This window comes from Trichechus manatus, unplaced genomic scaffold (assembly GCF_000243295.1).
Source record: "Trichechus manatus latirostris isolate Lorelei unplaced genomic scaffold, TriManLat1.0 scaffold00045, whole genome shotgun sequence".
NCBI classification, from domain to species: domain Eukaryota; kingdom Metazoa; phylum Chordata; class Mammalia; order Sirenia; family Trichechidae; genus Trichechus; species Trichechus manatus.
Genome location: NW_004443981.1, coordinates 12441457 through 12463652, shown reverse-complemented (window position 1 = coordinate 12463652; position 22196 = coordinate 12441457). Strand labels below are relative to the sequence as shown.

General features: G+C 53.2%; 2 protein-coding genes across 3 annotated transcripts in view; both read left to right on the top strand.

Annotated features, from left to right (window-relative positions):
* HHIPL1 (HHIP like 1) overlaps positions 1 to 340 on the top strand; it is a 25469-nt gene extending 25129 nt beyond the window's left edge. The window contains exon 9 of the mRNA XM_023731668.1: positions 1 to 340. This exon is cut by the window's left edge and continues 87 nt beyond it. Coding sequence (XP_023587436.1) covers positions 1 to 340 — 340 coding nt within the window.
* LOC101353740 (cholesterol 24-hydroxylase) overlaps positions 1 to 22196 on the top strand; it is a 39574-nt gene that overhangs the window by 1079 nt on the left and 16299 nt on the right. Inside the window, exons 2-6 of one of the 2 annotated variants that reach the window (XM_004376730.1) lie at positions 4899 to 5098; positions 11893 to 11973; positions 12530 to 12611; positions 20816 to 20889; positions 21327 to 21413. In XM_004376730.1, coding sequence (XP_004376787.1) covers positions 4980 to 5098; positions 11893 to 11973; positions 12530 to 12611; positions 20816 to 20889; positions 21327 to 21413 — 443 coding nt within the window. In that variant the 5' untranslated portion in view covers positions 4899 to 4979. Of the gene's footprint in view, positions 1 to 4898; positions 5099 to 5251; positions 5321 to 11892; positions 11974 to 12529; positions 12612 to 20815; positions 20890 to 21326; positions 21414 to 22196 lie in introns of those variants that run through there. The other variant, XM_012555651.1, reaches the window with a different exon arrangement.

The window sequence follows — 22196 nt, the reverse complement described above, 5'->3', positions numbered from 1 at the left end:
CGGGGCCGTGCGCCTGGTGCGGCCCGCGAGCCTGGGCCGGGGCCAAGGGCGTGTGGAGGTATTCGCTGGCGGGCGGTGGGGCACTGTGTGTGATGACGGCTGGGACGCCACGGCCGCCGCCGTCGTGTGCCGCCAGCTGGGCTTTGCGCACGCTGTGCGCGCTGTGAAGCGCGCCGAGTTTGGCGAGGGCAGCACGCTGCCCATCCTGCTGGATGACGTGCGCTGCGCCGGTGACGAGCACAGCCTGCTGGAGTGCGCGCACGCCGGCGTGGGCATGCACAACTGCGGGCACGAGGAGGACGCAGGTGTCCAGTGCAGCCACCAGGACCCCGACCTCTAGGCTGAGCTAGCGGCAGCCAGGCTATTGTCCGCCGGCCAGAGCCCGGCAGGGTCCCGCCTGCTTTGTGCCCGTGGTGCGTGCCCACGGGTCATGAGCCCAGGGGAGTGTGGGCCCATTAGTGTGATTGTCCTGTGGGCCCCGAGTCCCTAGGCATATTTGAGGGGGCTGTGGTGGCCTGTGCTCTGTGTGTCCCTGCCCAAGTGTCTTCTGTAGAGCTAAAGCGTGAGTGTGTAGTGGGCCAGCGAGGTCTCTGGGTCGGTGTGGAGAGGTTTTTTTTCTTACCTCCAAGTCCCCCAAGCAGCAGCGGGAACCCAGTCTGGCCATCCGACTCAGAGGATTGAGGGCATTCACCCTTCAAAGGCAAACAGGACTCCTGGTTGTGTCAATAAGGGCATGTCCAGAAGCCTGAGGGAGGGGACCAGTTCTGCCCTGCCCATGGCTGGCATGGAAGGCCCCAGACCAGCTGAATGTGGCCCCAGGACCATGGCCGGAAGAGTGTGGACCTTCCAGCTGGGAGGTCAGGGTCATGGAGAGCCAGGGCACAACAGGAAGGCACCCAGCGGTAAGGCCATCATGCCAGTGGTGCAGGGTGATCTGTAGGCTGTGGCCGCCAAGCAAGGGTCCAACTGCCTGGGAGGGGCGAGCAGCCGTCTTGAGGGCCTGGGGGTGCTGAGTGAGTTCTGAGTCTGCTGGAGAAGCCGCCTGCGCATCATGGAGCTCGGCATTATGCTGGGCCCATGTTTGTGCTCTGGGGTGGGTGCTGGGCCTCCTCCCACCCCAGAGGCCTGGAAACCACTGGCACCGGCTGGGCAGAGCTTCCCCTGGGGAGTTCTCCGCTTTCAAGGCCGTGTCGTGGTCACCAGGCCACCCTACTGGTCCCATCCCACCCTGCTCAGCAAAACCCAGGGGACCCTCTGATTCCTCCACCTCCACCCAGGCTGAACCCTGGCTGGGGGGGCCAGCGGGACTACCGAGGCTTTGTCACGCAGGGCTTCGCTACAACACGACTGTTTGCAAGCCACTTTCCCGCCTCTTATCTCTTGACTGTCCCTGCCAGGGTGGCTGAGGGTAGGGGACGATCCAGCGCCAGCCACCTCCCTCCGGCTTCCCAGAGACCGAGGCCCAGCGCGTCAGCGGTCCCCCCGGCCCCCCCACTTGAGTCTCTTCGTTCCTTCCCTCACTGCACCCCCAGCCCTGGCTCAGAGCCAGGCCATCCAGGGGAGCCAAGTCCGGCTGGCTTCAGCCTCTGGGGTGGGGGTGGAGGGCAGATGAGTCACCAGGCAGTGAAGACAGATAGGACAGTGTCCGGCAGAGTCAGGGGGCTGTGGGAGGGGACCAACAGGAGAGGCCTGAGGGGCTTCCTGGAGGAGGCGGTGCCTACGCTGAGTTCTGAGAGCAAAGGTGGCATTGGGGCAGTGTGCAGGCAAAGGGAACAGCGAATGCAAAAGCCTCGGCCCCCCAGCTGTTCGTTGGAGCTGAGTGTAGGGTAGGGGCTGCAAAAGAGAGCCTTAGGCCTGGTCACCCTCTTGGGCTCCTCATGCCTCCATGCTTCGTGGGGTTGGTGAGGGCTGGGGCCTTCGGCGTGTCTGGCCTTGTTGAGCCCTGCTGGAGATCTGGATAATCGAGGCCTGTCTGCCAGGCACTGCCGCAAGAACTTCACAGCACGTGTCAACTAGGAGTCCTCCCCTTTTACAGATGGGGCTGCTGTGCACCGAGGTTAAATGTCTCAGTACAGGATACCCATCCAGGGAGAGAAGCCAGATTTGAATGCATGCAAACAGCCTGTGCCCTAACCACTGCTCTCCCCAGCTCAAGTACTGCGGGGAGACGCCAGGGCCCTGCCCAGTGTAGGCTGCCCGCCGGGCTGGGATACAGCTGATGGAGACCCCTATGGGCCCCTCCTGCCCAGCCGGCGGCTGCGATGCCCACCTCCTGCCCCTCTGGCCCTCTGCTGCGCAGGGATAGTTGAGCTGGAATCTGGGGGTCCTGCTCACCAGCTCCCCAGGACACACGAAAATTCTGGACAGTGTTAGCAGCTGGGAAGGCCCTTGGCGATCGTCTCCCAAACTCCTCACTGTAGAGATGGGGAAACCAGCCCAGGGCAGCTGAGTATCTGGGCCTGTCCCAGATGGGGCTGAGCTGAGACTGGAAGGTGCAGGCAGCCCGGAGGCCCTCAAACCCCAGCAGCCCCATGGCCCTGCCTGCCCCGCCCGCGGCCGCTGTTTTGTCCAGCTGCGTGACCAGAGATGTGGCTCAGTCCCTTTGGGCCCAGAGTCAGGCAGATGGGTTGCAGCAACCTCTGCCTCCTCTTGCTTGTGCTCCTCTGTGATCTCTCACCCCCCATCAGGGACTGGAGACCAAGATCCACGGGGGAGGGCCTGGGGAGCAGCCGTGGGTGGTTTCCCACTGCAACTCAGGAGAACAGCCCAGGGTGCCACCTGGGCCCCTGGCACCCACCCCCAAGTGAAGGAGTGGACAGCCCTCAGCTGGGCCCTAAGTGTGACTGTCGGGGGCAGCTAGCGGGTGGGGACAGTGAGGAGCCTTCAAGGGGCAGGGGGCAGGTTGGCAGAGAGGGCTATGGGTGAGGTCCCAGGTCCTCGCTCCTCTGGGCAGTGTGCGCCTCACGCCGTTCCCACCCGCATCACCTCTCAGGCTGATCCCCAGAGAGCTGGGAGGCTCAGAGGAGAGGGTGATGGCAAAGCGGTTGGGAGTTGTCGATTCACCCAAGTGGGGGACAGGAATGCTGGGGTGAGGCATGGCTATACTGACCTGGAGGTTACTGGGGTTGACTGATACGCCAGGGGACATTAACCCCCTCCTCACCTTAGCTCTAGTTGGACAGGCTTAGGCACACAGGGGCCCCAGCCTGGGCCCAGAGCTGTTCAAAATCTAGTCCTGTCCTCAAGGAAACATTGTTCAGAGACAAGGCAACAGGAAGTCGTCACATGTACTGCCTGATGCATTTTATAAACCAAGGGAGTGGTTCCGTAAACTCCAGACACAAAATGCTGTCGGGTCACTTTAATTTTTCCAGATAACCACAGCAGCTCACCTGCCAGCATGCAGCAAGTTCACACACTCCCGATTAGGGCCCCATCCTCCCTCCAAATTGCCCCCAACCCTGGAGTTTTCACTGCCCACGAGGGAGGCCGTTTGACGTCGCCCCCAGCAGGGCCAGGCTGAGGTCTTCTGTGCGCGCCTGCGGCTGCTTCTCGCCACCACAAGGGGGCGCCGTGGCCATCTGTCACCTGCCAGCCTGACAAAGAAGAGGTCGGTCCAGGTCCCCGCGCTCAGGGTCCCACCTGCCCAGGCTGCGGTGGTGCCCTAGGACATAAACTACTCCAGCTCTTCAAGTTCGGCCTTCTCCAGCATCCTAGAGCCCACACACCCTCCCCTAACAGCCATTTTCCTGGTGGGAATGGGCTACTTTCCCTGGCAGTACGTGGGGGGATACACAGGTTTCTGAAACCCAAACTTATCGGAGATTGACCCAAGCATGGGTCAAGAGCTTGGCAACCTTCTCAGAAACCCAGCTGCATCTAAACTCCCTGGGCGCCCAGCCCGGAAGCTCTTTATCTGGACTGGGGGGTGGGCACAAGGGCACACCTGGAGTCTCACCTGCCCCTCCCACTCCACCCTGCTGCTAGAATTTGGGAACTAAAAAGCCCACAAGTGGTCTCATCATCCATTACCAGGTGGGTAGGGAAGTCCTGGTTTTTATTTCAAAAATACCCTTGGGCCACCGCGGGCACCTCTCTCGCTTTCCTCTGAGGGCGGCCCTCCGCACCGGACTTTCACCCACTTCACCTCCAGCTCCTTAGGATGGGGGTCACCGCGTCGGGTCCAGCCGTGCGCTCTTCACCGCTGACACAGACGCGGCAGGGGGCCTCGTCACCCTCCCCGGGGCCCCGCGGGGGGGACCGCGGGCCCTGTGCGCTCAGAGTGGACAGGCCAGGCCCGGGAGGCTTCCGAGGGGAGACATCTGGGGAGACTGGCTTTGGGGACCTGGGGTTCCGGGGAGAGGTCGAGGAACAGTCGGCGTGGTGCGGGAATTTGGGGCGTAGGATGGGGTCCCCAGGGAGACTTCAGGGAGAGACGAAGGGGCCTAGGACCACGCGGGGAGCAGCGGAGTTATTCGGAGGCCCCAACGGGGGCGGAGCCAGCCCGTTGACTTAGCGCCGCTGCCAGAGCAGCGAAGGCAGCGGAATCCGGGCCGAGCCGGGTTGCCGGGACACCGCGTTCTGGGCGGAGCTGCTTTGGGGGCGGACCCGCGGGGCGGGGAGGGGCGGGGCCTAAGGGAGGCGGGGCAGGCCAGAGACCGGGGCTTGAGCCAGCCGCGGAGTTGTGATTGGCGGAAACCACAAGTTCTGGGCGGGGCCTGGAGGTGTTGAGGGAGGAGGAGCTCGGGGAGGCGGGGCGGAACGTGGGCGGGACCTGCGCTGCGGTGCCGGAGGCGGAGACGTGGTTGGCGGGGCAGGCGCTCCTGGGCGGGGTCGGGCCGGCGTGGGCGGAGCGAGCGGCGGGGGCGGTGCTGGGTCGCGCGGGGCCCGGGGCCGAGGCGGCGCTGACAGCTGAGGCGGCTCGCGGCCTCCCGCGCCCCCGGCGCCCGACCTCCACCCGGCCCGGCCCGCCCGGAGCCATGAGCCCCGGGCTGCTGCTGCTCGCCAGCGCCGTCCTGCTCGCCTTCGGCCTCTGCTGCACCTTCGTGCACCGCGCTCGCAGCCGTTACGAGCACATCCCCGGGCCGCCGCGGCCCAGGTGAGCGGGGGTGGGGCGGGGTGCGGAGGGGACCTGGAATCGGCCGGGGACGGTCCTAGCCGGCGGGGCCGGGGTCACCTCGCTTGCGCGCGGCCGCTGGAGACGGCGCCCGGAGAGGGGCGCCCACTATTCTTAGTAACACATTACTCACAGCGGCAGCTGCTCGGCGCCCAGCGCGCTCCGCTGGGCCCGACCGGCGAGATGGCAGCGACAGCCCTTCAGGTAGGCGCTATTGTTACCCCCATCGTGCAGACGAGGAGACCGAGGCGCGCAGAGGCGAAGTCAGCAGAGGGTCACACAGTTGGTAAGCCTCGATTTAAACCCAGGTCGACCTGGCTTCGGAGGGGGCGCTCTTGACTTTGGGACTTGCCCAGGGTCACTCAACCAGGACTGGAACATGCTGCGCTTTGGCCACATTCTGAGTTGAATGCGTGTCTGTCCTGGCGTATCTGATTTGTCTTCCCCGTAGTGCTTACATCCCATTCTTGCCCCTCCCCACGACCTACCTGCCCCAGCCAGGATTACCTTTCCGAAGCTGAAATCCCCCGCCTCCATCACTTTAGAACTAAATCCACTTCAACATTGAATCCACTCCATGGCCATCTAGGCTCCTGCCAACCCTGGGACCCCCCTCTGCACCTTCTCTTCCCTCTCGCTTACCCACTGCTACCCCAGTCTTCCCGTCCCACCCCACCCCCCTAGCTGATCCCACCCCAGGGCCTTGCTCTTCCCTCTGCCCAGAACCCCTGCTCTCAAGCCTGGGCATGGTGGCCTTGCTCCCCTTGTCTCCAACGGGACTTTCCCTGTCAAAACCCACCCAGCCCCCAACCCCGTGTGTTGGACCCCCACGCTGTCGGACTAGTGTCACCTGTTGACTGTTCACCTGTTGACTGTCTGTCTCCCCCTTAGAATGTGAGCCCCGGGAGGGCAGGGACACAGTGTGTTTGCCTGTGTATTCCCCAGTGCCTGGCACATTGCACATGCTCAATAAATACTTGTTGAATGGATGAATAAAGGATGGTATTAGATACACTTTTTAAAACCTCAGGACATGAAAGTTCTGGAAGGCTCCCACCTCCAGTGCAAGCCAGAAGCACTGGCCTTAGAAGCCTGAATCCCTGTTATGTGGATCCAGGAAAGAGCTCTGTGGCTGGTGACAAGGGGAAGCAGCCGTTCTCCCCGCTGGTCCCTGCCCTCCCGCTGCCCCTCCCCCTGGGGGGTCTTCCCAACCTTTCTCCCTGCCTAGCAGCTCTGCTTTCCAATTGGCCTAGATAGGTCTTCTCCCAGCCTAGGTAAGCTAGTTAACTCTCAGGGAGGTCCTTTCTGTCCCCACCCCTGAGTATATTATGCTCATTTTAGAAACCCTTAACTTACTGTGGAGGAGCCCTGGTGGTGCAGTGGTTAAAGCACTTGGCTGCTAACCAAAGGGTCAGTGGTTCAAACCTACCGGCACTCTACTGGAGAAAGATGTGGCAGCCTGCTTCCATAAAGATTTACAGCCTTGGAAACCCTGTGGGGCAGTTCTACTCTGTCCTGTTGGGTTGCTGTGAGTCAGAATCAACTCCACAGCGAGGAATTGAGTCACCGTGTAACTCTCCACAGAATAGTGGCACTTGGGCAATTATTCGTTCAACATCTTGTTAAGGGTCTGTCTCTCCCATGGGGCCCCTGTCTGTCTTGTTCACTGCTGTGTCCTGGCATCTAGCCCAGTGACTGGCACACACAAATCCCCACCACCACCACCAGTCGACATCGAGTCGATTCCAACTCAATACTCCATAAATTTCAAGGTTGAATGGTGGAATTCTTCCACAAGTTCTGTTAGGTACATGATTGCCTTTTCAGCTTTTCAAAACAGCCCTCAACAACTTGGAAGTGAATGAGTTTTGCACTTGTTCTAAGAAGGCTCATCATTTCTTGGCCCCCTCACAAACCCAAGTGCTTCAAGCACTCTAGACCTGCTCGAGTATCTGTGTCTTGAGGGCCAGAACTGAAATCAAGTCCCTCTCTCCACATCTTTTTTTTTAGATTGAGATATAACTCACCATAAAATTCCCCTTTTAAAAAGTGAATAATCATGTGTTTTTTAGTATATTCACAGTTGTACAACCATCACCACTGTCTGATTCCAGAACATTCTCATCACCTGCAAAAGAAACCCTGTACCCATTAGCAGTCTTCCCCTCCCCCTCCCCCTTCCCGCCCCCCAGCCCCTGGCAACCACTAGTGTGCTTTCTGTCTCCGTGGATTTGCCTGTTCTGGACGTTTCAGATAAAGGGTCTCATATTATGTGGTCATTTGTGTCTCGTTTCTTTCCCTTAACATACTGTTTTCAAGGTTCATCCATGTTGTAGCTTATGGCTTATGGCTGAATTCTTCCCAAATCTTACACCACGGAGTCAACATGTCACCTACAGGTGTGTGTGGGTGGGGGGAGGACAGGAGATGGCCGAACATAACTGACTGGGCTCTTTAAGGAGGTGAACTGAACCATGTAGATGTCAAAAGATTTTGGATTAAAGATTGGCTGGTGGTCAAATATCCAGCTGCACTAAACGAAAGTTCTGGAACCTCTTCAGCACAAAATGATTTGGCATGAAAAGCCTGAATCCCCAAACCATGATCGGCAACACCGTGGTTGACGAGATCTGTGTAGCGAGTCTCCTGTATGGCATTTTGTCCCTTGGTGTTTTGGGGGCTTTGTCAGTGTTGAGCTCCCTCTGATGCAAGAGGCAGCTGCTATTCCCCTCCCCCACACTCTTCATTCTCCTTAGTCTGCAGGAGTCCCCAGAGGCCCTCTCCTCCAGGAAGCCCCCCCTGAGTTCCCCTCCTCTGTGCTTGCACAGAACCTGGGCAGCAGTCTGCCTTGTTACGACATACTACTGCACCCATCTGTGTAACCTAGCTGAAAACTGAGACCCTGCACTCAGAGCCCACACAAACACTTGTAGCTTCCTGACATCTCTGTAACTGCTCTGAACTTTGTCATCAGCCCCCACACTCCCGGTGGCCTGGGGCGCATGTAAACTTGCCCATGAAAGGTTTCTCCCTCCCAGTTTTTACTTATTTTGGAATAAATTGTTCAGGTTTGGCTCCTGAGCGGCGCTGGTACTCTCCTCCCGCTCCGCCTTGCACGATGCCCAGAGGTCAGGGCTGCTCGACAGGAGCCTGGGGGTCCTGGCCATGGGGGAGCCCCACTGCAGGCTCTGATGGGTGGCACATTCAGTGGATGTTGGGTGCCCAGCTGAGCACTCACCACCCCCCAGCGTAAGGCACACACATGGCTCCACATCCTCACCCCAAGTGGGCGGCCCACCCCTCAGCCTGGGCTTCCTTCATCATTCTGGGTGGCCTCACAGTGGGCTCTCCAGATGACCTCTGCCTCAGTCACTGCCCACAGGAGACCTTAGATTCGCAGTGTGCCAGACCCAGTGTCCCAAGAAACTGGACGTGCTGGAGGAGCTGGGGTGTTGGCCCTCCCCTCTCTCCCTGGGCTGCTCTGCTATATCTGGTCTCTCACCAGGGCATGCCAGGTGGGCTTCTGCCTGCCCAGGAGGGCAGACCCAAGCCCCAGCGCTCTACGACCCTCCAGCCTTACGTGCGCGTTTCTAACACCTGGTCTACCCGCTCGGCGTTCTCCTCCCCAGCGCCCCCTGCAGGAGCCAGAAGGAACCATTTTTTGTTTCCTTTCTTGTCTGGCAGTGGGGACCTCCGTTCCCCCCGTGGCCGTGGACCCCAATGGTTAGGGTGGAAGCTCTGGGGTCCGACAGGCCTGGCGGGTGGGGGGAAGGTGTTCCAGACTCTGCCCCTACTCAGGTGACTCGACACTGAGAACCTGCCCCCAAAATGTGCAGCTTGGGGGCGTGGTCATAAGGACACTAGGCATGTTCTGGAAGCGCAGCTAGTCGTGTGTGTGATGTCCACGGCCTGCCCTCTGCATGTGGCACCGTGTGCATTCAAGGTCACTCACCTGGAGCGCTTTGACGCTCCAAGGCGGCAGCTTTCTTCCCTTCCTCCCACCCCTCCCCCTCCCCCTCCAGCCTCAGCTCCGCTTTTATCTTTCCTCCTACTTCTCCTGAGCACAAGGAGCAGTCAGAACCTCCCTCCGCTAGCTCTGCCGCCGCTGCCCACCTCTCCGCGCCCGTGCCCACGCGCACTTCCGCCGGCCCTGTGGACGGACGGACGGCGGAAGGACCCACGGCTCCAGGGCCCCAAGGCCTTCCAGCCCTCCGTTCAGCCACACTCTGAGCAGTTCCCCCTCTCTCCTGCGTCATCAGCCTTGCTTCTCTTCTGGATCGTTCCTATTTTATATAATACGCTGTAAGAATTCACAGCTTTAAAAAACCCTTCTCTTCACCCCCTTGCCTCCAGCTGCCGCCCCACGTCTCTGTACCCTCTTATAACACAGCTCCCTGAGAGACTTCCTGATCTGTGCCCCAGTTCCTCCCCTCCCATTCTCCGGAGCCCACCACCATGGGGCTGTGGCCGCGACCTTCCTGCTGAACCTGCTTTGGTCAAGGTCACCAGTGACAACCTTTTCTTCCCGGCCCTGGCAGCCTGACACAGCCAGCCCCTCCTCCTGGCCCTGTTTTCTTCTCTGGCTGCCCAAACCCCACTGTCCCCTGGCCGCCTCTCCTCAGCCTCCGGGGCTGCCTGACCCTAAATGCAGGGGCCGCGGGCCGCACTGCTTCTCCTCTTCTAGACCGTCTACAGTCACCCCCTTGTGGCCTCAGATCCCCAAATTTGCATCTCTAGCCCCTGAACTGCAGACTTCAGTGCCTAAGGCCTGCCGGACCGTTCCTCAGACGTTGAGAAGCCACGCAAATTTACAGCTCCTCGTTTAATCCCTTGTCTCAGGCTGGTTCCCCAGAAGCCCACCTGAGACAAGAGTGGAAGTAGAAGTAGTTTATTGGGGGGCGATCCCAGGTGCGGAGGAATGGGTGAGGAAAGGTAAGAAAGCCAATTAAGCAGGTTATCTCTGGCAGCTGAGGTGCGATGCCCCGGGGAACTCCTGGAGACAGTAGAAGGCACCTCAGAGGTGTCCCGCCCAGGGGCGAGGGAGATGAGGTGACAGGGCTGCTCTGGAAGGGGTTCATCTCCTGGAACCTGTGGCCTGCCTCTCCTGCGGGCAGAGCCAGAGAGAGCCCGCGGCAGCGTTGCAGGTGCTGGCCCACCTGCATGGACAGGTAAAGAGGTGGGCCCAGCATGTCTGCTGCCCCTGACCAGCTCTTCTTAAAGGGGCAGCACTGTGCATCCTTCCTGCTGCCCAGGCTGAAAGCCACAGGGTCACCATGGCGTCTCTCCTGCCCACACCCAAACTGTCAGTAAGTCCTGTTAGCTTCTCAGAGGATGATGAGGACGGCCCCCTAAATGATATCTCTGCATCCACCCCTGCCCCCCACTTCACTCTCAGCCAGAGAGATCCATTTAAAACCCAAGTCAGACCCTGCCCCTGCTCTACTCAGAACCCTTCACGGTCCTCACCTCAGCAAGCTCCGAGCAAAAGTCTTTACAACAGCTACAGGCACTACGGAATCTGCCCCACCTTTGGTGACACCATCTGTTACCACTTTCCCCTCAAGCACTCTGCTGCAGCCACCCTGGCCCTCCTGCTGTTCCTTGAATGTACTAAGCACACTCCTACGTCAGGGCCTTGGCATCTGCTGTTCCCTGGGTCAGAACGCTGTTCCCCCAGACACCTGCATGGCGCAATTGCTCACTCCTTGCAGGTGTCATTTCACATGTCAGCTTCTCAGAGGGGCGTTCCCTGACCTGCCTGTATAAAATGGCCATCCCCACACTCATCGCAGCCCTCCCCATCCCTGTCCTCTGTTCTGTTTTTCTCTGTCACGCTCAGACACTGCATTTACTTACTTATTTGTAGTTCTCTGTCTCCGCCCAGGAGAATGTGAGTTCCATGACCCAGACAGCTCAAATTGTGGTCTTGTTGTCACCAATTCCAGTGAGCAGGGAACTGGGCTGGAATGAAGTCATGCAGGAGACAGGAAGGAAGCCATGGGCACCTTGAAATGCGCTTCAGGTGGCCTCAGACACCTTGTTTACAACCACCCAGCACTCACACTGCAGACTTCACAGCACCACATCATGCCCCGGCTAGAAGGACCAGGTGCCCACCTCGTGCCACCTGTGCACCTGTGGGCAAGTGACTTCACCGTGGCAGCCCTACCAATAACACATGGTTAATCATAGCTGTACCTCCAGGTGATGTGGGGAGAGTTAGGGGAGGGGAGGCTGACCATGGCTGGCATATAGTAGGTGTTCACTGAATTCTTCAAGGTCATTACCACTCAGTGTTTACGGAGCCCTTTCCATGTGCCAAAGGACCCTGGGTGGCGCCAGTGGTTTGCACTCACCTACTAACCTAAAGGTTGATGATTTGAACTCACCCAGCAGTGCTGCAGAAGAAAGCCCTGGTGATCTGCTTCTGTAAAGATGACAGCCGTTGAAAACCCTGTGGAGCACAGTTCTACTGTGTAACACGTGGGGGCGCCATGAGTTGGAATGGACTCGACAGCGTCGGGTGTGGTTGTTTTGGTTTCCCGAGCCAGCCCCTGACCTCTGCACAGGGGAGATGAAAGGAACGAAGGGGTCTCCTCCCTAGGTAGGCCTTCGGAGCCCGTCAGACTCGGGTTTGAGTCCTGACCCCTTTTCTGACTGCTCAGCTTGCCCACCCGCGAAGTGGGTCTAATAGCGCCGACCTTGTAGGGTTGTGGGGAAGGGAGCATTCTGTAATGGTGACTTCTGGTGATCCTAAAGTTGCCCATTTTTTCTAGTTTCCTTCTAGGACACCTCCCGTACCTTTGGAAAAAGGATGAGGTTTGTGGCCGCACGCTCCAAGATGTGTTTTTGGATTGGTGGGTTCTCACTTGTCGTTTGTTGCCAGCATGCCAGGTCCCCTCCATGCAGGACCCCCACCCCTGACCGCCCAGGCCATTCCCAGCCCCAGTTCCTGCCCTGAGAGCTGGTTCTGAAGCCAGGTTCTGCCATTCACGAGCCAAGTGACCTTAGACCAGTCGTCAGAAGCTCTCAGAGCCTCAGTTTCCTCATATGTAAAGTGGGCAGGGTGTGTGTGTGATGAGACAATAGTCACTGCTTGGGTGGTGCTTACTCTTTTCAAAGCACTTTCATAAATACGATGCTGTTTGACTTGGGGCAGTCAGAGGAGGGATGTAGCGACCCCATCTTACGGATGTGGAAACTGAGGCCCAGTGGGGGACATGATTCAGCTGTGAGTCACCAACAGGGCAGAGCCTCGTCCTTGGGCCTCCTGGGCCCAGCCCAGGGCTCTTAGTGGCCCATGTTAAGCCCCCTCCTGGGATGGGATGCTTCCAGTTCTCTGGCTGGGGCTGGGCTGACGATGTTCACATCTTGGGGTGTTGACAACCTCCTTTGGGTGACGTTGGTTTCCAGGACTAAGAAGTATGGACCTGTTGTTCGAGTCAACGTCTTCCACAAAACCTCGGTCATCGTCACAAGTCCTGAGTCAGTCAAGGTAAGAAGCAGAGTGGTTTCCGTGGGGGATCCCGCCCCTCCCCTGGGTGGGGGTGGGGGGGTGAGGGGGCGGCCCCAGGGGCTTTATGGGGAGCACTCCTGCCCCGGCTTCCCTAGGATCCAAGAGGGAGTGGTGTCTCTGTCTCCACCCACCCGCCACTGGGGGCACCTGCAAGCGGAGCTGTGTGATGTGGGGAGTGAGTGGGGCTTTAGTGTCAGACCCTCTGGGTTGGGATTCTCACCCCGCCACTAACTGGTGCGTACACATTTAGTTAGTTTACCTCTCTTTGCCTCGGTTCCCTCCCCTGTGAGATGGGAATTATAATCCCTACCTCCCAAAACTACGATGAGAATCAAATATTGATAGACTTATTTAACAAATCAAGTGTCTAAAGATACTTAGTGCTTACTATGGACCATGCATTGTTCTATGTACTTTACAGTTATTAACCTATTGAATCTTCCGAGGGGTAGACACGCTTATTAGTTCCCATTTTAAGAATGAGAAAGCTAGGGCACAAAGAGGGCAAATGGGATTTGAACCCAGGCCACTTGGCTCTAAGGGCTATGCTCTTACCCACTAAACTGCACTGCCTCTCAGGAGGTGAGTGGTATTAATTGGTATAGAGTGTGCAGGACGGTGTCTACCATGCAGGTACTAAGTATGGTTGTCAGATCATTTGGAGTTGACAGAACTGGGCTCAAATCTAGCTCTGCCACCAACTGACTGTGGAACCTTGGACACCTTACTTCACCGCTTTGAACTTCAGTTTCCTCTTCCGTAAAATAGGGATGATGCTTCCCTTACAGGGTGGCTGTTAGAATGGACCCAAAATAAGGTATGTGAGCCATCTAGCCCAGTGCCCGGCACACAGCAATAGCCCAATAAATGAAGGTGCTGTTAATTTCCCTGTGGGCGCTCAGCGTTCTCTGCGTGGAGGGTGGTCGTGGTGGCACCAAGAGGGATGCAGTGCAACTTAGGGTCCAGATCAGGGGACAAGTTGCACAACCATGGTGTCTCTATAAGAATGCAAAAAATCACCTTAAAACAAAGACTAATTTTAAACATAAAGACAATTTAAGATTTTTTAAAGCATGCTACCGAGGCATGCAGAAGGGCTTTCGTGATGCTCAATGAAGAAAGGAAGCGTAAAGGTACATGTTACAATGGTGAGTGACGTTGGTTGATATACAAAGGTTGCATCAACCCCGCATTCTCATCAGGATGTACTCTCCTTCTTATAAATTGCTGGATTCAATTTGCTAATATTTGGTTAAGGATTTTTGTTCCTATATTTATTCTTTTCTTGTCTCTGTTTTTCGTTGTCTGGTTTCATTATCAGGTTAATACTGGCCTCAAAAGATGAGTTGGGAAGTATTCCTTCCTCCTCTATTTTCTGAAAGAGTCTGTATGGGATTGCTATTATTTCTTCCTTAAATGTTTGATAGAATTCGCCAGTGAGGCCATCTGGGCTTGCAGTTTTCTTTGAAGGAAGTCGTTGTTGTTTTTAATTAGACATTCAATTTATTTGATTGATTGAAGGCCAATCAGATTTTCTTTTTTTTAATTTTGGTAATTCGTATCTTTCAGGGAATTTGTCCATTTCATCTAAATTGTTGAAATTATTAGCATAAAGTTGTTCATATAATATTTCCTTATTGTCTTTTTAATGTTTGTAGAATCTGTAATTATGTCCCCTCTTTCATTTGTGGGAATAGTAATTTGAGTTTTCTCTTGTTTTCTTGATCAGGCTAGCAAGAAGTTTATTAATTTTATTCATATTTTTGAAGACCTAGTTTTTTTTTGTTTTACTAATTTTCTCTATTGTTTTATATTTTATTAATTTCTGTTCTTCATTATTTCTTTCCTTCTATTCACTTTGGGCTTAGTTTGTTCTTCTTTTAATTTCCTAAGGTGAGAATTTAGGGTATTGATTTTAACCTTTTTCATTTTCTAATAGAAGCATTTAAAGCTACATACATTCCCTCCAGGCACTGTTTCAACTGTATTCCACACAAATTTTGATATGTTGTGCTTTAATTTTCATTCAGTTCAAAATATATTCCAATTTCTTTTACGATTTCCTCTTTGAATCAAGAATTATTTAAAAGGTGTATTTTTCAGTTTCTAAATATTATGGGATTTTCCATATATCTATCTGTAAGTAATTTCTAATTTAATTCTGTTAAGGTCAGGGAATATATTCTTTGTGATTTCAAACGTTTTAAATTGATAAAAACTTGTTCTATAGCCCAGCATGTGGCCTATCTTAGTGAATATTTATGAGCACTTAAAGGGAATATGTATTCTGCAATTGTTGAATAGAATGTCTTAGAGATGTAACTTAGGTCAAGTTGGTTGATGATGTTATTCAAGCCTTCTAAATCCTTACTGATTTTCTGTCTGCTTGTTCTATCAGTTGCTGGGAGAGGAATATTGAACTCTCCAACCATAACTGTGTAATTGTCTGTTTCCCCTTTCAGTTTTGTCAATTTTCACTTCGTGCGTTTTGAAGCTCTGTGTATACACATTTAGGATTGTTAAGTCTTCTTAATGAATTGACCTCTTTATCTTTATAAAATACTCCTCTGTATCCCTGGTAATATTCCTTGCTCTGAAGTATATTTTACCTAGTATTAACATAGGCCCTCCAGCGTTCTTATTCTTAGTGTTCGGATGGTATATCCTTTTACTTTTAACCTACTTATGTTTTTATATTTAAAGTGGGCTTCTTACAGATAGCATATAGTTGAGTATTGCTGTTTTATCCAGTCTGACAATCTCTGTCTTTTAATTGGAGTGCTTAGATCATTTACATTTAATGTAATTACTGATATGGTTTGGTTTAAATTTATCATTCTGCTATCTGTTTTCTTATTGTTCCATCTGGTCTTTGTTCCCTTTTCCTTCTTTCTTACCTTCTTCGGACTGACTGTTTTTTGTTTTTCCATTTTATCTCCATTAGTAGTTTATTCGTGCTCTCTCTCTCTCAACTATATCAGTCTATCTTCAGTATTATTTCAGTTTATGTATAATACAAAATCCTTACAACACTATACTTCCCTTTCTGCCTTCCTGTCCCTTGTGCTATTGTTCCTACACATTTTACTTTTACTTCTGTTACACACTCCCACAATATATTATTTTTGCTTTAAATAGTCAATTACCTTTTACATGAATTAAAATAGATTGAAAATGGCTTTTATATTTATTCATATGTTTACTATTTCTGGCATTTTTCATTGATGTTTTTGTTGTTAGGTGCCTTCGAGTCAGTTCTGACTCATGGCGACCCTATGTACTACAGAACAAAACACTGCCTGGTCCTGTGCCATGCTCACAATCATTGTTATGCTTGAGCCCATTGTTACAGCCACTGTGTCAATTCATCTCATTGAGGGTCTTCCTCTTTTTCGCTGACCCTCTACCTTACTAAGCATGATGTCTTTCTCCAGGGACTGATCCCTGCTGACAACATGTCCAAAGTATGTAAGACATGGTCTCGCCATCCTTGCTTCTAAGGAGCATTCTGGTTGTACTTCTACCAAGACAGATTTGTTCGTTCTTTTGGCAGTCCATGGTATATTCAATATTCTTCGCCAACACCACAATTCAAAGGCGTCAATTCTTCTTCTGTCTTCCTTATTCATTGTCCAGCTTTTGCATGCGTATGATGCGAATGAAAATACCATGGCTTGAGTCAGGCGCACCTTAGTCTTCAAGGTGACATCTTTGCTTTTCAACACTTTAAAGGGGTCTTTTGCAGCAGTTTTGCCCAGTGCAACACATTGTTTGATTTCTTGACTGCTGCTTCCCATGGGCATTGATTGTGGATCCAAGTAAAATGAAATCCTTGACAACATCAATGTTTTCTCCGTTTGTCATGATGTTGCTCGCTGGTCCAGTTGTGAGGATTTTTGTTTTCTTTAAATTGAGGTGTAATCCATACTGAAGGCTGTGGTCTTTGATCTTCATCAGTAAGTGCTTAAGTCCTCTTCACTTTCAGCAGGCAAGGTTGTGTCATCTGCATAAAGCAGGTTGTTAATGAGTCTTCCTCCAATCCTGATGCCCCGTTCTTCTTCATACAGTCCAGCTTTTCGGATTATTTGCTTGGCATACAGATTGAATAGGTATGGTGAAAGGATACAACTCTGATGCACACCTTTCCTGACTTTAAGCCATGCTGTATCCCCTTGTTCTGTCCAAACAACTGCCTCTTGGTCTATGTACAGGTTCCTCATGGGCGCAATTAAGTGTTCTGGAATTCCCATTCTTCGCAATGTTATCCATAGTTTTCATTGTATGTGTGTGTAATTCCTAGATTCCATCTGGTATCATTTTCATTCTCCCTGAAGAACTTCCTTTAATATTTCTTACAGTGCGTTTGTCCTCGCAGCGAATTCTCTCAGCTTTTGTTTGTCTGGATAAGTCTTTATTGCACATTCATTTTTTTAAAAGTATTTTTATTTGGTACGTAAGTTCAGGTTGATTTTTAGATTTTTCTTTCAACGCTTGAAAGATATTGCTTCTTCAGTTTCTGGCTTGCATGCTTCTGATGAAAAGTCTGCCTTCATTCTTATCTTTTCTCCTCTATACACATTGGGTTGTTTTTCCCTGTTTACTTTTCAGATTTCCTCTTTATCACTGTTTTTCAGCAATTTGATTAAGACCTGCCTTGGTGTCATTTTCTTTGTGTTGAATCTGTTTGAGATTCTTTGAACTTCTTGGACATGCATGTTTATGTTCATATTTTTCTTTAAATCCTCGAGCATATTTATAACAGATATTCTAGAGTTCTTGTCTGTTAATTCCATCATCTTTATTATTTCTGGGTCTGGTTATGCTCAAATTTTCCTGGTTTTTGGCATGCCTAGAGGTTTTTTTATTGGATGCAGGACATTATGAATTTTACATTGTTGAGTGATAGATGATTTTTGTTTTGTTTCTTTAAGGGATATTGGACTTATTACAGTGGGTACTAAAGTTACTTGCAGATCAGGTTGATCCTTTCAAGTCTTGTTTTAAGGCTTTTTTAGGGCAATTCTAGAGTAGACTTTATTACAGAGCTAATTTAGCTCCACTACTAAGGAGTAGTATAGGGTCACTAAGAGTAGTATAGGGAATGGACTCAACGGCAACAGGTTTGGTTTTTTTTTTTTGGTTTACTAAGGAGTAATAGTCCCTGGATGGCACAGACGATTAACCACTTAACTACTAACCAAAAGGCTGGTGGTTTGAACCCACCCAGAGGCACCTCAGAAGAAAGGCCTGGCAATCACAGCCATGAAAACCTTATGAAGAGTGGTTCTACTCTGCAACACATGGGGTTGCCATGAGTCAGAACTGACTTGATGGCAACCGGTTTGTTTTTGTTTGTACCAAGGAATAACGCTTCTAAGGCCTCTAGTGAAAGCCCTGTGTGTGAGGTCTATCTACGCTGGCTGTTGGGAACTTGAACAGCTCTTGGCCATGTGTAAACTTGGAGAATTGTTCAGCTTATAGTTACCAAGTAATTCTCCTTTTCCAGAAAGTTATTTTTGCCCTGTCTTGTGGAGTTTCACCCTACAGGGGCATGGATTGGTATTCATCTAAAGACTCAAGGGGACCCCTATGCAGATTTCTGAAGCTCTTTCTCTGCATAGTCCCCTCCTCTCTGGAACTCTGCCCTGCATATTCTAGACTCCTTTGACCTCCCTGGACTCTGATCTCTGTCTCATCAGTTCAGCATGGCTGCTGGGCTGTATTGGGGGTTCTCCTGTAGTGCCATGGTCCTAAAACTACCTTCAGGTAGAAAGCTGGGGTAATCGTAAGCTCACATTCTTCCCCCTGATCTCAGGATTGACAGTTCTGCACCGCCTATTGTCCAATGTCAAAAAACAGACATTTTGTACATCCTGTCCAGATTTCTGGCTGTTTATGGTGGGTGGGCAAGTCCCTAGCAGTTACTCCCCCACGGGTAGAGTGTGCTGTCAGTGTGGGAAGCCAGAGAAAGCAGCAAGGTGATGGGTGTTCTCTGCACATCCTTCACTCCCCCATCCCTGGGACTCCCGGCTTGGGGGATGCCTGGCGTTGGAGATACCCGTCCGTGGGGGACACCTGGCCATGGGGGACACCCGGCCATGGGGATCCCCAGTTGCGGGGACAGCCGGCTGTGGGACACCTGTCCGTGGAGGACACCTGGCCGTGGGGACACTTCGTCATGGAGATACCCAGCCATGGGGACACCTGGCTGTGGGGATACCTGGCCATGGGGATACCTGACCATGGGGGACATCCATCTGTGGAGGACACCTGACCATGGAGGACACCCGACCATGGGCACACCTAACCACGAAGGATATCTGACCCTGGGGGACACCTGTCTGTGGAGGACACCTGACCATGGGGACACCTAACCATGGAGGATATCTGACCCTGGGGGACACCTGTCTGTGGAGGACACCTGACCATGGGGACACCTTACCATGGAGGATATCTGACCATGGGGGACACCTGACCATGGGCACACCTAACCATGGAGGATATCTGACCCTGGGGGACACCTGTCCGTGGAGGACACCTGACCATGCGGACACCTAACTGTGGAGGATATCTGACCATGGGGGACATCTGACCATGGGGACACCTAACCATGGAGGATATCTGACCATGGAGGACACCTGACCATGGGGACACCTAACCATGGAGGATATCTGATCATGGAGGACACCTGACCATAGGGGACAGCCAATGATGGGGGACACCTGTCCGTGGGAACACTCGACCAGACGGACACCTGACCATGGAGACACTCAGCCGTTAGGACACCTGGTAGAGCCTTGCTGAGGCTGCTCTGCCACGTGGTGGGGCTCTTCAGTTCAGTTCAGGAAGGGTTGCTGCTGGCACTGCAGTGCTCAGGGACCTATGAGAGGGGCCTGGGAGGCGGTTACTGACTGTCATGTTCTTTTTTGCACAAGAGGAAACCAAGACTTGGAGGTGCGGGGAGTGACACAACATGGTTTACAGATGACAGTGTTTGGGGACGGTCCCTGGAATGTGGCTCCTGACCCAAAGTCAGCCACTTGTAGGGTTTCCTTTCAGCTGAAAAACTGGTATTAGACCCCTGGGAGCTACACTGACAGAAGTCAGCAGCCGCTGGGTTAATATACAGCAGAAGCATCACCTTACTGTTTCCCAGCGCCCACAGGATAAAGTTCAGCATCCCACAGGACAGACCCCTGGGGTCTGGGCTCACGGCCTTCCTGCCTGCCCTGTTGACCCCCCACTCCTCACACCTCTGCCTGAGTGTACCATGGGATCACTATGTCCGCCCTTTTGCCCTGCTTCCCCCTGCCTGGGTCACAGCCTCCTCTCCTATCTCCAGCACACCGCATTGCCTGGATTCAGTTTCCACCTCCACCATTTAGCCTGTCTGTGGTCTTGGGCCATTCTAAAATCGCACCCACATGTTAGGGTTGACTGGGCATTAAATGAGACCTAATGAGAACGCTCTTTATTGAGCACCTGCTATGTGCCAGGCACAGTTCTCAGCACCTTTCCGGGAGAACTGATTTACTCTTCTTATCCCCATCTTGTAAGATGAGGAAACTGAGGGGCACGGGAGGAGAGTAACTCGCCCGAGGCTATGTATTTACCAGTGACAGAGCAAGGATTCTGAGCCTGGATTCTATTCGAGCTGGCTCCACAGCCCAAGCTACTAGCCATGGAGCTATCCTGCCTCAGAAGCTGTTAGCCATTGGTAGTATTGCTAGCATTCAGCTTTCAGGATGGCAAATTGACCCTCCCTCCAGGAAGCCTTCCTTGATCTCCGAGTCTGGGTTGGCACTCAGGACACTGAACCCATGCCAAGTGTCTCTCCTATGTTCCAGAAGTCCTTCCTCGGGGCTTCTCCCCACCCCTCACCCCCAATTCCCTGTTCTCACTGCTTTGTAAGGCAGTATGGTGTGGGGTCCCGGGTGTGGGCTTTGGAATGGGAAACCCCACTTCAGCCCTCTGTGCCTCGCTTTCCCATCTGAAACCTGCAGTGGTGTTACTGGAAGGCAGGACTTCCTCGCCGGTGGCTGAGGACGAAGTGGGATCCCGTGTGTGATGTGTTCACACCATAGGCGGTGCTCAGCAGATGGTGATTATCTGGGGCGTGAAAACTGCTGAGTCTCCCGGGCGCACCAGCTCATGTTGGTTTTCGTTGGGGGGTGGGTGTTTAGAGGTTCCTGATGTCAACCAAGTACAACAAGGACTTCAAGATGTACCGCGCGATCCAGACTGTGTTTGGTGAGAGGTAAGGCGCCGGGTGGGAGGCCTGGGGGGAGGACGGTGAGAGCAGAAGGCTCATGTGGCCAAGAATGTGGGGTGCAGCGTGAGGCCCGAGGCCATCACAGGAGCCTCATAAGTGATGGCCTGTGCTTTTCTCTTCATCACCTTCCTCCTCCACCCTCCCCTCTGGATGGAGGTGGGGGGCGGGGACGCTGAGGCGCACAGTCACCCTGTGTGTTCTTGCCCCCATTATTATGGTATATTTACATCACATGAAATTCACCATTCTCACCATCTCCAAGCGGACCATTCTGTGGCATTCAGTAGATTTACAATGTTAGACAGCCCTTGCCACTGTCTAATTCCAGAACATTTTCATCACCCCAAAAGGGGACCCCGTGCCCTATAGCAGTTACCCCCCACCCCGCCTGGCTTCCTGCATCAAGTGTCCTGTCCCTGCAGACTCTTCGGCCAGGGCCTGGTGTCAGAGTGTGATTACGAGCGTTGGCACAAACAGCGCCGGGTCATGGATCTGGCCTTCAGCCGGAGGTGAGTGTGGCCGGAGACGGGGGAGAGAGGGCTGGGCTGGCCACAGGTGGTGCCGTGGGCTGCCGTGTAGGAGGGCCTGGAGCGGGGAGTCTTCACCTCAGGGGGCTTCACCAGGCCCAAAGGAGAGAGGGGAGCAAGGGCAGACAGTCGTCCCAGAGGGACATGAGGCTGACAGAGACCCCCGCGCGGCTCGCAAACATCCAGGGCCAAGTGTCGGTGAAGCCCAGAGGGCGTGGGGTCCCTGCCTCCAAGGGCTCCTCCCACTCAGGCCCATCTCCTCCTCTGGACTTCTGATTTCATTTTTTATAACATTTTCTTTGTTATTATTTTAACAGCCTTCTTGAGATACGAGTCACACACCACACAGTTTGTAAAGTTTGGTAGTTTGTAGTGTATTTAGTCGCGCAACCCTCCTCACAATTAATTTGAGAACATTTTCATCACCCTAGAAAGAAGCTCTGCACCTGCTAAGAGTCACTCCCCAGCCCCCACTCCCTCCCTTGGCAGCTACTGATTAGCTTTCTGTCTGGCTTGTCTATTCTGGACATGTCACGTCCATGGAATCATACAATACGCGGCCTTTTGTTACTACATTCTTTTACTGAGCCTGATTTTTGCAAGGTTTATCCACATTGTAGCGTGTATCAGCACTTCATGCCTTTTTGTGGCTCGGTAATATTCTCTCGTATGGCTAGACCACGTTTTGTTTATCCATTCACCAGCTGGTGGACGTTCGGCTGTTAGGAATCATGCTGCTATGAACATTCAAGTATGAGTTTTCAC